Source organism: Zootoca vivipara, chromosome 1 (assembly GCF_963506605.1).
Source record: "Zootoca vivipara chromosome 1, rZooViv1.1, whole genome shotgun sequence".
In the NCBI taxonomy this organism is placed as follows: domain Eukaryota; kingdom Metazoa; phylum Chordata; class Lepidosauria; order Squamata; family Lacertidae; genus Zootoca; species Zootoca vivipara.
Genome location: NC_083276.1, coordinates 132,792,909 through 132,810,409, shown reverse-complemented (window position 1 = coordinate 132,810,409; position 17,501 = coordinate 132,792,909). Strand labels below are relative to the sequence as shown.

The window sequence follows — 17,501 nt, the reverse complement described above, 5'->3', positions numbered from 1 at the left end:
GGGCATGGCTGGGTGAAAGCAACTGCATCCTGCTTACCCTCCCAGGTCTCAGTGATGCAGAGTCAACCTGGCATTCAACACCAGAAGCAGCAGCCACAGACCTAAGGGCTGGCTGATAGGAGACGCACAGTTCCTTTGGTTGGAGGAGGGGTTGCCACATGGTACAGGCACAATCACACTGCACCAACCTCCCCACTGCCTCCCCTCCTGGTAAGCTGCAGTGGTGCTGCTGATGGGAGCACAGCTAAGTGCTGTCCTGTCCCGCTGATGTTGGATCTCAGCCCCTATGTATGTATGTATGTATGTACAGTAAGAGACGAGGATACCATTTGCAAGGGAGAATACATAATATGTAATCCTTTCAATTATATCCACCACCATTAGTCAACCCACAACAGAGGACTATCTAAACACATACACTTGCAGTCTATGCCACTTTGGGAGCAAAAACAGTGTAGCAGCTTTAACTCAGATTGAAACCCCCATTCAGTCTTGAAGCTCAATGGGAGACCTTAGACCATGCACCATCTCCTGGCCTAATCTGCCTCACAAGAGCTTCCTTTTGATACAGTGGAGAAGGAAATCTTGTATACAGTCGTACCTTGATTCTCGAACGCAATCCGTTCCAGAAGTCCCTTTAACTTCCGGAAACGTTTAAAAACCAAGGTGCAGCTTCCGATTGGCTGCAGGAGCTTCCTGCACTCAATCGGAAGCCACGTCAGACCTTTGGCTTCCAAAAAACATTCGCAAACTGGAACACTTACTGCCAAGTTTGCAGCGTTCGGGAGACCCAAGGTATGACTGTACTGTCCTCAGCAAATCAGAAGAGTGAAACAGAAATGTGCTACTAGAATAATGCCAGGACAGCATGTCATGTTATGTAACTCTTAACACCCTGAAACATGCCGAACACACGTGCTCTAGAAACCATATGATTGTGAACATTAACACAAAGGCATGGTTCCTAAGTTAACTTAAGAAAATTCAAGGAAGGGAATTTTCCTGTTGCCAATGTCCCTTTCGAGTGGCTTTTTGGTGGCACAGGTAGTTGCAGGATGGAAGTGTTCCCTCCCGGTACTTCTAAGCCAACTGGTTTGGTTCTAGCACTACAACAACCCTTGTGTTTTAGAAGAGTAAACAGTGTTACCCCTGCACTTTGATGTTGAACACACTTCTATTGAGATGGCAACCGATAGTTCAGTGGCGATCACAATAGTTCCAGATTACAGGATTCAAATGAACCAGAGTAAATTATTACTGTAGGAGGAACAGTGAAGCAAGGCAGCCAGGGTTAAACCCTCATTTTGATAAAACTGAAAGTATCTGCCCAAAAAATGAAGGGGAAGGGGGGGTGTCCCAAAATAAAGGAACAATCAGCAAACAAGTTATTAGTTTTCTGATCAATCCATACCCTAAGGTTCTAGCCAGACATGGCCTCCACTTAGCAGGCCCAACATTTCAAGATCAGAATAAAACACTGCTCCACTTGCTAAATGTGTAGAAGACTTTATTAAATATCCTGTTCCCTTCATGCATGTTGCATACTTTATATCCTGTTCCCTTCATGCATGTTGCATACTTTATATGTACATATTAATCTAGTATGACCGAACGGCTTTACTCAAAAGTTTGTTATACAGTGATGCCTCGCTAGACGAATGCCCTGCTAGACGAAAATTCCGCTTAACGAAAGGATTTTCTGATCGGAGGTTGCCTCGCTATACGACGAGGTTTTCTATGGCCACCGCTTCGTCTTGCGAAAGTGGCCATAAAAACCTCCGATCAGAAAATCGGGGCATTCATCTAGCGAAAGGAGAACACCGCCGCCTCCCGCCTGCCTCCCCCAACACGGAAGGCAACTTCGGAGACCCCTGACCATTAGGTCCAGTCGCAGATGACTCTGGGGTTGCAGCACTCATCTCGCTTTACTGGCCGAGGGAGCCGGCTTACAGCTTCCAGGTCATGTGGCGAACCAGAGCAGCGCACGGAAACGCCTTTTACCTTCCCGCCGGAGCGGTACCTATTTATCTACTTGCACTGTGTGCTTTTAAACTGCTAGGTTGGCAGGAGCTGGGACTGAACGATGGGAGCTCACCCCGTCGTGGGGATTTGAACCACTGATCTTCTGATTGGCAAGCCCTAGGCTCTGTGGTTTAACCCACAGCGCCACCCGCGTTAACCCTGTAATATTATTTCACTGGCTATTTGAGAGCAACCACTGTTGATAGGAAGGTGTTACTGAAGGGGAAAAGGTAAGGAAGAATAAACAACAGCTAGTTCCCCCCTCAACTTTAACCCATTGTCTTTCAAAATTATTGCTAGGAGCCAGATCCAGTCCTAGCTCTTACCAATACTAGTGATCAGGGGACTCACTGAACCCGATTTTAAAACACCAGGGCTCCTAAGATCAGAAACCGGAGCAATCCCAGGTGCTTTCCACCAGACTCAATGAACTATTCAGGCCTGTCAGTCCAGTGGATCTCCTGCCACTGTTGTACCACCACTCTCTCCACCAACTTACCCAAGAAGCTTGTATTTATGACTGGGCAATAGCTGCTATAAATCCCAGGGTAGCTTCTTCAGGAGTAGACATGCTACCAATTGTTTAAAATCAGTAGGCTCAGCTTAATAGGAGCTCTCCATGGTGCTGCAACAGCCCACTGCACTCTTCCACAGGATCAGTACATAATATTTTTTTAAAAAACAAACAAACACTAGCATATGCTGGACTAGGTAATATACCAGATGGTACCAACCCCCTATGTATTTGGACTCGTGTCAAATAATTCAAGTGACATTTTAGAATGTACACCATTCTGTTATTAGGAGTGTGATAGCAAATACTGATATGCAGTGGGTGGTTTCAGATATCAAGGATTTAGGACAGGGATGGGGGATTTTTCCCAACCCATGCCAAACTATTTATCAATTGGCATCACAGGGTGACCTCAGCTCATGGGTGAAGAGGCAGGTTTCAGGCCTATTGACCCCTGAACGCAGCAGGATTGTAGACTGTGTTATCAGATGATGTGCTGAGGGTGCATGCATTCTACAATCTTTAACACAACTCAAACCATAAATATCCTGCTCACATAAAGAACTACTCTTGGTTAATTACATTTCCTAATCAAAAAAGCACCTTGCTTACAAAGAAACTTCACAATTCCCCCCCCCAAAGTGTTTTGCTTTGGTTTTTTTAATGAAGCAACAACAGATATGCACAATTTGAGTGTGACACCCATGCTTTGTCGAGGCTGGTATCCGCCACAGTATAACTAGCTACTTTTAGTATATTTCTGCAGTGCAGTGAATAATTATAATCAATATCCAGTAGACTGGATGTTTACTGTGTAAGTGTTTTTATTGCACTGCTATGTAGAATATCAGTTTTTGTGTATTAAAATGTCATTCTGTTATAAACTGGATTTTTTCACATCCTGTTTCTTGACATATGTGTCTGGCATTTTACAAGTGTAACATATATTTTGGTATGGAATTACAAAACTGCTTTTTGTCCTTATTTGTAGGTCCTTTTTATTTATTTATTTATTTATTTAGCCACCCTTTATCTGAAGACGACATGGCAGTTTAAAATATAAATACAAAAACAAAAATACATTAACAACAAACAAAAACAATGACCACTCCCACACACACAGTTTGAAAGGCCATAGGTTGTTTAATCAGTCAAAGTCTGAGAGAAGAGGAATCATTTTGCCTGGCACTTAAAGATATGCAACAAAGGCATCAGTTGAAGTCTCCCTGAACCAGCAGTCTGAGAATTCTCCACACCACCTCCGAAACCAGTTCTCTCAGCTCAGATAGAGAGACTGCTAGGCAGCAAGTAAACCAACCAACAAACTCTGTAATCTGACCCAATTGCCCAGTGCCAAAAACACATACTCTAGATCCTTTCCCTCAACTGGAGAGAGAGAGAGAGAGAGAGAGAGAGAGAGAGAGAGAGAGAGAGAGAGAGAGAGAGAGAGAGAGAGAGAGAGAGAGAGACTAACTGAACTCTGCTCACTCACCCAGGTCTCAGTGATATACATCAGATCATGAATGTATATTCAAAGCTGAATGGGCATTCAACAACAGCTGCCTCAGGTTCAAAGGCTGGCTGATGAAACAACCGCAATTCCTCAGATTGGAGGAAGGGCTTGCAGAAGGCAGTCACTAGCTGCCTGTGTGATGTGCCCTTTACACAGCCTGCCCCACCTCTCAACTCATAGCTCCTCCTAACCCCAAACCACTGTAATCCCTCACAGCCTGCATAGCTCCTTTCCTCCAAGACACATCTCCCTTTCCTCAACAAAAACAAATAGCTACAAAAACCCACACAAATTATGAACAGTTAAAACAGCTAAAACAATGGCCCCATTATGAACATTCACATATTGTTTGAGATTTAGAGCTTGGTAGATCAGAGGAATGCTGTGGATGCAGCGGATCTTGATCTAAGTATGGTATTTGACGAAGTCTCCCATGATCTTATTGTGGAGAAGCTGGTAAACTGTGGACTGGATAGCTGTTAGGTGGATTTGTAGCTGGTTGACTGACCAAACCCAAATAGTGCTCACTACCAGTTCTTCCTCATCCTGGAGAAAAGTGACAAGTGGTTCCTTCCTGGGCCCATTGTTGTTCAACAACTTGGATGAAGGAGTGGAGGGGATGCTCATCAAATTTGCAGATTACACCAAACTAGGAGCGGAGGCCAATGTCACAGAAGGCAGCATCAGGGTTCAAGATTATTTTAACAGGTTGAAGAATTGAGTCAAATCTAACAAAATGAAATTCAATAGGGACAAATGCAAGGTTCTGCACTTAGGCAGAAAAAACTAGCTGCCCAAATATAAAATGGGGGACACCTGGCTTAACATTAATATATGTGAAAACAATTTAGGGGTCGTAGACCACAAGCTGAACATGAGACAACAGTGTTATTCAGTGGCAAAAAAAGCTAATGCTATTCTAGGCTGCATGAACAGAAGTATGGTGTTCTGATCAAGGGAAGTAACAGTGCCACTCTATTCTGCCTTGGTCAGGGCACACCTGAAATACTGTGTCCAATTCTGGGCACAATATTGACAAACTGGAATGTATGCAACGGAGGGCGACCAAGATGATCAAGGGTCTGGAAACCAAGTCTCATGAGGAACCGATGAAGGAGTTCGCTATGTTTAGCCTGGAAAAGAGGAGACTGAGAGGAGATATTATAGCCATCTTCAAATATCTAAAGGGCTATCACATGGATGATGGAGCAAGCTTGTTTTCTCCTGCTCCAGAGGGAAGGACACGAATCAATGGATTCAAGTTACAAGGAAGGAGATTCTGACTGACCATCAGAAAGAACTTTCTGACAGGAAGAGCTGTTCACCTTTGGAGGTGGTGGATGTTTTAAAGCAGAGGTAGTGTCGCCATCTGTCATAGATTCCTGCATTACAGGAGATTGGATTAGATGGCCCTTGGGGTACCAACTCTACGATTCTATGATATCTTGTTGTTGTTGTTTAGTCGTTTAGTCGTGTCCGACTCTTCGTGACCCCATGGACCATAGCACGCCAGGCACTCCTGTCTTGCACCGCCTCCCGCAGTTTGGTCAGACTCATGTTGGTAGCTTCGAGAACACTGTCCAACCATCTCGTCCTCTGTCGTCCCCTTCTCCTTGTGCCCTCAATCTTTCCCAACATCAGGGTCTTTTCCAGGGAGTCTTCTCTTCTCATGATGTGGCCAAAGTATTGGAGCCTCAGCTTCACGATCTGTCCTTCCAGTGAACACTCAGGGCTGATTTCCTTCAGAATTGATAGGTTTGATCTTCTTGCAGTCCATGGGACTCTCAAGAGTCTCCTCCAGCACCATAATTCAAAAGCATCAATTCTTCGGCGATCAGCCTTCTTTATGGTCCAGCTCTCACTTCCATACATCACTACTGGGAAAACCATAGCTTTAACTATACGGACCTTTGTCGGCAAGGTGATGTCTCTGCTTTTTAAGATGCTGTCTAGGTTTGTCATTGCTTTTCTCCCAAGAAGCAGGCGTCTTTTAATTTCGGGACTGCTGTCACCATCTGCAGTGATCAAGGAGCCCAAGAAAGTAAAATCTCTTACATTCCAGGTTCCTATGCAATATTTTTCTTTACAGCATCGGACTTTCCTTTCGCTTCCAGGCATATCCGCTACTGAGCGACCTTTCAGCTTTGGCCCAGCCGCTTCATCAGCTCTGAATCTACTTGTACTTGTCCTCCGCTCTTCCTCTGTAGCATGTTGGATGCCTTCCGACCTGAGGGGCTCATCTTCCAGCGTCATAGCTTTTATATGCCTGTTGTCTTTGTCCATGGAGTTTTCTTGGCAGGGATACTGGAGTGGCTTGCCAATTCCTTCTCCAGGTGGATCACGTTTGGTCAAAACATAACTTCTCCAAGTTATTTAAGCCCCTTCGCCATGACAAGGCAGTGATCTTAAGCTCCTTAAATAGGGTCAATGCCAAAATATGGGACATGACTCATACTCATTCTCTCTCGTGTTTATTGGGTATTTAATGTGTATGCTATTATGACATGTTTGTGTCTGTGCACACCTGAATCATAGAATCATAGAGTTGGAAGAGACCACAAGGGCCATCCACTACAACCCCCTGCCAAGCAGGAAACACCATCAAAGCATTCATGACAGATGGCTGTCTAGCCTCTGCTTAAAGACCTCCAAAGAAGGAGACTCCACCACACTCCTTGGCAGCAAACTCCACTGTTGAACAGCTCTTACTGTCAGGAAGTTCTTCCTAATGTTTAGGTGGAATCTTCTTTCTTGTAGCTTGAATCCCTTGCTCCGTGTCCACTTCTCTGGAGCAGCAGAAAACAACCTTTCTCCCTCCTCTATATGACATCCTTGTATATATTTGAACATGACTATCATATCACACCTTAACCTTCTCTTCTCCAGGCTAAACATACCCAGCTCCCTAAGCCGTTCCTCATAAGGCATTGTTTCCAGGCCTTTGACCATTTGGGTTGCCCTCCTCTGGACACGTTCCAGCTGGTCAGTATCCTTCTTGAACTGTGGTGCCCAGAACTGGACACAATACTCCAGGTGAGGTCTGACCAGAGCGGAATACAGTGGGACAATTACTTCCCTTGATCTAGATGCTATACTCCTATTGATGCAGCCCAGAATTGCATTGGCTTTTTTAGTTGCTGCATCATACTGTTGACTCATGTCAAGTTTGTGGTCTACCAAGACTCCTACATCCTTTTCACATGTACTGCTCTCAAGCCAGGTGTCACCCATCCTGTATTTGTGCCTTTCATTTTTTTTGCCCAAGTGTAGTACTTTACATTTCTCCCTGCTCAAATTCATCTTGTTTGCTTTGGCCCAGTTGTCTAACCTGTTAAGGTCATTTTGAAGTGTGATCCTGTCCTCTAGGGTATTAGCCACCCCTCCCAATTTGGTGTCATCTGCAAACCTGCTCAGGATGCCCTCAAGCCCATCATCCAAGTCATTGATAAAGATGTTAAATAAGACTGGGCCCAAGACAGAACCCTGTGGCACCCCACTAGTCACTTCTCTCCAGGATGAAGAGGAGCCATTGATGAGCACCCTTTGGGTTCGGTCAGCCAGCCAGCCAGTTACAAATCCACTGAATGGTAGCATTGTCTAGCCCACATTTTACCAGCTTCTTTACAAGAATATCATGGGGCACCTTGTCAAAGGCCTTGCTGAAATCAAGATAGGCTACATCCACATCTATATCCTTCATCTACCAAGCTTGTAATTCTGTCAAAAAATGAGATCAGATTAGTCTGACATGACTTATTTTTCAGAAACCCATGCTGACTTTTAGTGATCACAGCGTTCCTTTCTAGGTGCTCAGACCGTTTGCTTAATGATCTGCTCTAGAATCTTTCCTGGAATTCTAAATACAGCCCGTGGACTGTCCAGGACTTAGCATGTTTTTACATGAGTAAAATGTGTCCTTTTATTTAAAATGCAACTCTGGGTTATTTGTGGGGCCTGCCTGGTGATTTCACATGAGTAGAATGTGTTTAAAACTAGCAGTACCCAGCCACACGTTGCTATAGCTCATCCCTGTGACTCCCCCCACCCCGTCTCGACCCATGACCTATCCCGATCCCATCCTCCCCCCACTCCCCACCCAGGCGAGCCTGCACCTCCACCCTCAAATCCACTTGAAGAGAGTTGAAGAACAACAAAAAGAGGGTGCAGAAGCACAGCAGAAAGAGGCCCAGGGGGAAGCATTGTGATGGGTAAGAAAATCATATAATATCTGCTCTTCAGATCATTAATCTGAACTATACTGGTTCTGCTGCTGGAGGTTATGCTCCTACTGGCAAATTCAGGGGCTGTTTAGTGGGAAGCGGGCTGTGAGGGCTTGTTCTGGTGTAGCTTTATGAAAGAACTTTTTTTATTTTGACAGCATTGAGCAAGCACTGATTCTACCAGTTTACACTCTGACATAACGGTGTAGCATTTGTCACCAATTTTTCATTCTATTAATATCAATTAAACACTGTGCTCACCTGTGCCTCAGGAGGACCACCTTCATCTCTAATCAGCAGCAGGTAACTTTGTCCATCAACTACTATCTCCTTCTTGAATCTCCCACCTGTCACACAAAACAACTAGTTACAGAAAAGTTACAAACACAGAATAAGAAAGGCTTTTCTTGAGGAAAACTACTCCTACTTCTCTGAAACATGTTGTGGCATTACAGCTATTAATATTTTACTGAATGCTACAGAGAAGATAACAAAGAAAGACATGTTCCAGTGTGTTATAGTTCAGTTTGAATAAAAAATTCTAGCCCATTCAAAATAACTGAGGCATACAATCCAACTTTTTATTCGGCTCTCAGGTTTCAAAAAAATGAGTAATAACTAATTTTCTAAAATATGAACAAACTAGCTGTGTGAGCACTCTCTTCATACATCTGCATTCAGTTGCTTGAGCTTTTAGTTTTAATCAAGAGAAGCCTAGTTCTACAAAGCAAAACATACATTATGAAAATGATATCTATTACAGGAAAAACTATACTACTACTACTACTACTACATGTGTTAGACAAAAAAGAAAATTTACTATAACAGTATCTGTTGTAGGTTTTAGTTAGATAATGACTAAGTATATGAATTTTTAATCTGCACAAGGAATTTATCTTGAAAGGAGAGTATTTAGCACATGAACAAAAGGGTGCAGGGGAACCACACACACAGCTGTACCTCAAGCTTAAACATCCAGTGGTAACTCCTCTGAAATCAAATAACATTTTAAGCACCATGCTTTCTCTCACATGACAGAGTGAAAATAATGCGAAAATATGTTCAGGCTTTCTAGTGTAATAGACTAAGAAGGGATTACCCAATTTGGCCTGCTGAAAGTCTCAGTATGGATTTAAACAATGCCTCAGAAAGTGAAGGCACTTGTGCTACACTGGAAACCCATGTGACCTTCATATGTTGAAGGAACAGGGAATTAGTCTGTAAATACACAGTTTGGGCTATGTTGACCAGGGATGAAGAGGGTAACCGACAATGCAGAAGTAACTATCATGAACCTTAGTGAGACGCACTGCCAGCTAAGTGTTTATAGGATTGTATCCTTGCGTTTCATAGCATTTAAATCACTTTTCCATTTAGATATTAAGTATTTTGGGACTTCCAGTCTGCCGCCATTGACGTTCGGTGAGGGATACCTCGGTCTCCGAGGACCCTTGCACAAAAGAGGGGGGGAGCCACATGAGCGACGTGGCCCCCCCAGATGAACCCCAGATCGAGCATTCTGGGGACGTGTAGACTCAGCAGATTACAAGATCTGGACATTGTAAGTAAAACTTGATTAATTAGGGATAAATTTGGCCAAGGGAGGAGATTAAAAAGAACGGAGGTCGATCTCCCCCCTACTGAGTGTGTGCGACGCAGCTAGCTAGCCTGCAGCCGAGACGTCTGACAGGAAGCTTTCAATTTCCCCAAAAAGCAAACTGTAAATCTTCCCTCTTGCTGCAGGGCAAGGGGAAGAAATTGAGTGTGTGGATACCCTGCCAAAAACTTTGAATTTCTATGTGGGGGGAAAACCTCCTGTAAGCTGGGAACGTAACCCGAAAGACTGAGGCGAGCTGCCATTACGACGTCATAAAGGAAAAGAAACATTTTATTGTTTTGAACTGTTGAACTGTTAAAGTTGTCAATATAATAAGAACGTGAATGCCTGGAATAAGTGGATTTGACTTTGAGAAAGTTTATTTTATCTTTGGAATTTTGGCTAGAAGAAACTGCACCATCTTGGTCCTGCAACTCATGCTTTCCCCATTAAATTTGAGACACAAAATGGAAGTAGACAAAACACCACCTTCCTGCATAGAACCAGACTGCGTGCAGTTGATTTTGGAAGAATTGCAAGATATAATAAATGTACCATGGGCAGGCAAAGGGGAACAAATTGATTCCCCAATAGAAGATGAATCACAAGCAAAGGACAAGGAAAGTGTGGATATTACACAGTTAAAAAAAGAACAGCAAAAAGAAGAGGAGCAAGAAGATTGGAATCAAGTGCAACCAGTGAGAGGGGGAGCACAGGACATTTGTATAATACAATGGGCTCCTGAAGAGGAAAGAACATGGGACATGGTTCTCCTAGTGAGAGAAGGAGAACAAGTACCATGGAAAGACTATATTGCTTGGATGATTGATGAAGAAGGGTGCTGCCCCAGTGAGAGAGGGGGAGCAAAGCACAACCCAGGCAATAGAAAGGACTTTTGGGAGGGGGAAATTGTGAAATATCTGTATTGGGAAAATAAGGAAGGATGGGGGGAAATATGGTTTAAGGAAATAGATTGGCAGCATTGAATGGTGAGGGAGGGGCATGGGTTGGAGTGGGCTAGAGCGGGTGTGGGATGAAGGGAATATCAGAAAATTAATAATGGATGTATTAAGATGGTCTGGAACTGGAATGTTTTAAGGAGCTTACTGATGCATCTGGGGAACCGGAATCCAGGGGAGGGAGGGGTTAATATGATTGAAATGTATAAAGTTAAAGATGATAGAAATAATATTGAGATGCATGGAGTATTTTTTTAGGGGAAATTATAGGCTAAGGGGAGTATAAGATTAAGAGGATAGGTATAGTAAAGGAAAAAATGATATTAGAAAGGGAAAACCGATATAAATTAAAAGTATTAAATGAGATGAAGATATTGTATAAATATATTAAGAGTTAAAATGGAAATATTAGTTGATATAAGGGAAAAAATGAAAAGCTGCATAAGAGGAAATTAATTTGAACTCGGGTAGGGTGGGGTCGGGGAAGTCCATAATGTTAATTAAGTAAGAATATGATGTTTGGATTTTTGTTTTTTCCCTTTTTTCCCTCCCCCCATTTTTTATTCTTTTTTGTGCTCTTTTTTCTTTTGTTATTTGGGGGAGAGGGTAATCTTCTTTTTTAATCTTTTTGGATGAATTGTTGGTTTTATCCTCCTTTTTTCTGTAGAAAATCCATAAATATAACTTGCGGGGGGGAAGATATTAATTATTTTGCATATTTCCTTAAATATACTTATTTATTTCTTATGTAGAAAACCATTGTTGCAGCAGTATCACATACCAGTTATGTTCCCATCCAATCCATGACTTAGTGTGAACATATATGCTCCCAGGAACTACATCACAGTTGGTTTGCTCCAATCCTTCTCCAGTCCTTTCAGCTCTCTGCAGTGCAGCAGCTAAGTAAATGTTTGACTTAGGGTCAGCCAAACCCGAGCTCATGATTAAGCTCTCTGTTCCTGGTATCTGAAGAAGTGTGCATGCACACGAAAGCTCATACCAAAATAAAAACTTAGTTGGTCTTTAAGGTGCTACTGAAGGAATTTTTTTTATTTTACTTCGATCCAGACCAACACGGCTACCTACCTGTTCCTTAACCATGAGCTATGACCAAGTACAAACTTTGCCTAAAGCTCATGGTTAAGGAGTTGAGAACAATGAGATCAGGTTGGAATGACATGCTAAACCAACCCTTGGCTCAGCTGTTGCATCACTTAGGACCAGGGAGGAGCAAAATACTGCAAGTTCTTCTATGGGACACAGCATGTGTGTGCCGTCCTGGTAAGCCATACTTCAGCATACCGTATAGTAAGTACCGTAGCAAGTTAAAAATAGCACCCCCCTTGTTGTAGAACTGAATTCACTGCAAAAATCCGAAAGCAGCTTATTTTACTCTTATAAGAACAGTTCACTTTAAACAAAAAGCAAAACAAAAACAAAAATAAAAACCAATTAAGCTTATAGTGTCTTCCTAGATTTGTACGTAGCAAGTGGAGTTGAAAAGCTTTGATCAAACATGAATGCAGCAATCAATGCTATCTGTAATTCATGTACAGTATATATGTACAAATTAGTGTTTGGTTAAAATGTGGTAAAATGTGTTCTTATGGCCATGTTCTTTAGAAGTGAAATAATTTAATACAATGGGGTGCATCCAATTGTAAACTTCTTTGATGCAACAAAGACTTATGTGAGTGGTGTGGGTGAGTGATTTTTGCAAATTCTTCTTCTCTCTACAACTCATCACGCCACATCCCACATTTTTCCAAAGGGTTACCCAACTTTCTAGACAGATGTGTGTGTGTGTGTGCATAAGAAGAGAAAAACTGTGAAAATCACTTCCCCAACCTTTACACCAATTAATGCCTTCACTGGTAGGACAGTGTTCTTGAAGCTTCGAGAACACTGTCCAACCATCTCGTCCTCTGTCGTCCCCTTCTCCTAGTGCCCTCAATCTTTCCCAACATCAGGGTCTTTTCCAAGGATTCTTCTCTTCTCATGAGGTGGCCAAAGTATTGGAGCCTCAGCTTCAGGATCTGTCCTTCCAGTGAGCACTCAGGGCTGATTTCCTTAAGAATGGATAGGCTTGATCTTCTTGCAGTCCATGGGACTCTCAAGAGTCTCCTCCAGCACCATAATTCAAAAGCATCAATTCTTCGGCGATCAGCCTTCTTTATGGTCCAGCTCTCACTTCCATACATCACTACTGCGAAAACCATAGCTTTAACTATACGGACCTTTGTCGGCAAGGTGATGTCTCTGCTTTTTAAGATGCTGTCTAGGTTTGTCATTGCTTTTCTCCCAAGAAGCAGGCGTCTTTTAATTTCGTGACTGCTGTCACCATCTGCAGTGATCAAGGAGCCCAAGAAAGGAAAATCTCTCACTGCCTCCATTTCTTCCCCTTCTATTTGCCAGGAGGTGATGGGACCAGTGGCCATGATCTTGGTTTTTTTGATGTTGAGCTTCAGACCATATTTTGCGCTCTCTTCTTTCACCCTCATTAAAAGGTTCTTTAATTCCTCCTCACTTTCTGCCATCAAGGTTGTGTCATCTGCTGTCATGGATCTGTGTATACTGTCCTTGGTTTGTACAGAGCACCATGGGAGTTGCAAAGCCTCATGGGACCCTGGCCATCGAGAGAGGGAATGGCCTGGGAATCTAAACTCTTGAACTCTGAGAAAGAGGATCTTTGACTCCTATTCTGTTCTTTGATCCTGTGTATAATTTCCCCAACCTTGCAGCTGTGAAATCTCCCATTCCTGTGTGATAAGAAATTAGGGAGGAAGGCTTGTCCGGTGTGTTCTGGGAACCGAAAGCACTAATTGCCCTGCAGGTTGATTAATGGGTAAACACAAGACATCTGTGTAGCCTCTAATTGATTGACAAGACAAACGGTTGTGGAACTTTTGATTGGATTATTCAAACGCCAAACTAACCCAGATTGGATAGTGACCTATAAGCCCACGTGGAATACCTCAAGGCTCTGGGGGATTTAAGTCTGTAAGAAGTGGGCTCTATTGTCCTTTTGTCTTGCAAAATGGCCCAGCAAGGTACTGCTGTCCTGTTTCTCTTCAAAGAGCCTAAGAGAGACTGAGGTCTGCCGATGGCTCTTGACTGCAATTTGCCGAGATGGAGAGATGCAGTCTTGGTTCCAGCTTTGCCTTAAGTTTGTATTCGTAAGTTAGTTATATTTTTCTTGTTTTATCTTTGTATTCCCTTTGCTTGAGAACTGTTGCATTGTACTTTGTTTAACTGTTTTACAATAAATAGTTGAAAGATATTTCTTTGTGGATCTTAGTCCTTTCTGGTTGCATTGCTAAATCCAGTCCTAGGCTGTTTTGCCCTCTACCAGGCTGAGCGTGTATTATTGGTCCCGGTGGCTTTAAGGAGACCCCGGGTGGTGGCAGCTTTACCATTTGAAGGAACTGTTTTGGAAACCCCGTTAGAGCCACTGAGTATAGCCAGACCCTTTCCCAGGTAACGTGGGGGCAGCCCAGCGGACTCCGGAGGGAGAGCGGGCAGGCCAGTGGGGAAAGAGGTTGAGGGTACTGCAGGGCTCTAACATCACATCTGCATATCTGAGGTTGTTGATATTTCTTCCGGCAATCTTAATTCCGGTTTGGGATTCATCTAGTCCAGCCTTTCGCATGATGAATTCTGCATATAAGTTAAATAAGCAGGGAGACAATATACAACCTTGTTGTACTCCTTTCCCAATTTTGAACCAATTAGTTGTTCCATATCCAGTTCTAACTGTAGCTTCTTGTCCCACATAGAGATTTCTCAGGAGACTTCATGGATCAATGCCTTGTCGTGGTGAAGGGGCTTGAATAACTGAGAGAAGCTATGAGCTATGCCATGCAGGGCCACCCAAGATGGACAGGTCATAGTGGAGAGTTTTGACTAAACGTGATCCACCTGGAGAAGGAACTGGCAAGCCACTCCAGTATCCCTGCCAAGAAAACTCCATGGACAAAGACAATGCACTGAAGGCATCATAAAAAAGCTTTATAGGGCTCTGAAAGCTAACACAATTACATTTAGGCATCTTCATTTTTCAACACAGAGATGACCTCCATATTGGAAAAATGATGTGCAAGGCATTATCACATTATGAAGTGTTGGCAACAAATAAACAAATAAACCTTTTCTCTGCCCATGGATTTTTGCCAGCCTTCCTCACCCTGGCACCCTCCCGATGGGTTGGAATATAACTCCCATAGCCAACATGAAAGAGAGTAATCTTTTAGGAGACACATATTGCTTGATAAGTCTATCCTTAGGATAAAGCTTGCTCTACTTTAGACCATTGCCATATATTTACGCATTTGGTCGAAAAATATAGATCCCAAAAGCAATCTACCGGTAAGATTTACACAGCTTTTGTAGATTTCCGTGGTGCCTTTGACTCAGTTGATCGTGCAAAATTGTGGAAGAAACTTGTAGAGCTAAGACTTGATCAACACCTATTGATTTTAATACAAAATTTATACTTTCAACATCTGTCAAGTTAAACTCGACATTAAAGGTCACCTCTCGTCTGATATCCCTAATACAAAAGGGGTAAAACAAGGGTGTATTCTTGCTCCCTTTCTATTTAATCTACTTTTATCATATCTTCCAGAACACTTCCAAAAAATAGAATCACACGCCTCCAAACTCAACCAGAAGCCTGTTCCTCTTTTATTATGCGCAGATAACGCAGTCCTACTATCATTAACGAGCTTGGGTTTGAAACGTCTTATACTTTCCCTGAGTCTCTACTGTGAAATTAACAAACTTTCTATAAACTATGAGAAGACGAAAATCTTGGTCTTCTCCAAAGGTTGGAAACTAGGGAAATGGAAAATAAGAAAACAAATCCAGCAAGTGAAGATGTTTAGGTATCTGGGAATTTTATTCCAGAGCAATTTAGGGTGGTCAAATCATTGTACAAATGCTATAAAACAGGCAAAGTGTACCTCCTCTGCTGTTGCTCGTTTCTATTATCAGAAAGGAAACCAATTTATCCCTGCGGCCAACCAAATTTTTCCAAGCAAAGGTGTTATCCCAGATACTCTATGGGGTCCCAGTATAGGCACAAGCATTTATTAGAGATCTAGAAAAGATTCACTTAAGTTTCCTGAGACGTATCCTCAGACTCCCAACTTCCATTAAATATGAAACAATGTGTGCAGAATTAGGCATACACACAATGGAATACTGGGCTTGGACTATTGCCATAAAATACTGGTTACGATGCCCACCATCAAGTCTGCTCTCTGACCTGCTCAAGGACTCTTATAAATCTACATGGTACCAACTCCTAGGAAAAAAAATAGATCCACAGGCATTGAGCTGGAGCCCTTGTATAATTCAAGTGAGCAATATATCTTCCACAGTGTCCAAATCAGATTAAAGGATGTTGAGAGACAAAACATTGTGGCAGCTGCAAATAGAGTTTGCTCCCCCATGTTCTATTATTTAAATATCTTAGATAACAGGGTCAACTATGTGACAAAGCTAATAATCCCAGCCCAACGTAGAGCATTTATGCTGGCCCGACTGAATGTCTTTCCCTCGGCATATGTCAGGGGTAGATATCGGAACACTTCCAGAGACAAGAGATACTGTAGATGTTCTCTGAACATGCCGGATACTAGAGCATATTCTCTTTCATTGTCCACTCTACAACATGCTGCGTGAATGTGTGTTGTCCCCCCTTCTGGGTGCTCTGACACCGCAGCCTGGCGGAAAAGTTGGATTCTGCCTGTCTGAGATTGACCAAAAGGTGACTGCGGGAGTAGCTGAGTTCTTGGCAGCAGTGTCTCAAGGAGTAGTTTAACAGGAAGAAATCTCAGATTTATATACACACACACACACACACACACACACACACACACACAATTTGTGTATGCAGTTTACTGTTGCCTCTTTGTATGCATTTTAAATACTTTTGTATGTGACTCTTTTTCTTGCGGTTCTATTTGTAAAATGCCTAATAAAGGTTTGATAGTCAAAGACAAGTCTATCTATGTTAAGAGACATTAGATAAGCCCTCAGATGCATACAATTGGCTTACAAAACATACTTTTTATATATATACAGTGGTACCTCTACTTACGAATTTAATGTGTTCCGAACACACATTTGTAAGTCGAAAAAAATTGTAAGTCGAATCCCATAGGAATGCATTGGGGGGGGGAATTCGTAAGTCGAAACAACCCTATCTAAAAATTTGTAAGTAGAAAAAATCCTATCTAAACCGCATCCAAGATGGCGGACGGAGCTCCATTCGTAAGTAGAAAAATTCGTAAGTAGAGTTATTTGTAAGTAGAGGTACCACTGTATTGTCTTTATGACCCAGCTATTTTTATTTTTTATCCTTTTAAGGTTAAAAAGTGAGGATAGATCAGGGAGAATCATAACAGCATTTCAAATTCTCCTAAAGAAATTGAAAAACAATCAACTAATTAGTTGTGGGGAAAGGTGTAGAAATAAGAGTGGCATGATAGCTAATAACTACAGAGTCCTGCCTCAATTTCTGCCCTGCTTTAAGACCAGTTAAAAAGCAAACAGATAGCACAACTAAGGAACAACCTATCTTGTGGGGATGGAGGCATTAGTTCAAAAGCGATAGCAGAGAAGCTGCATCATGGCTGGTTTATTCTATGACTCCACCTACTTTGCTCCATAT

The 17,501-nt window shown here is 42.5% G+C and overlaps 1 protein-coding gene across 4 annotated transcripts in view; it reads right to left on the bottom strand.

Annotated features, from left to right (window-relative positions):
- AGAP1 (ArfGAP with GTPase domain, ankyrin repeat and PH domain 1) overlaps positions 1-17,501 on the bottom strand; it is a 378,138-nt gene that overhangs the window by 315,661 nt on the left and 44,976 nt on the right. For all 4 annotated transcript variants that reach the window (XM_060282347.1, XM_060282348.1, XM_035139158.2 and 1 more), the window contains one exon: positions 8,531-8,616. In XM_060282347.1, the coding sequence (XP_060138330.1) occupies positions 8,531-8,616 (86 nt within the window). The remainder of the gene's footprint in view (positions 1-8,530; positions 8,617-17,501) is intronic.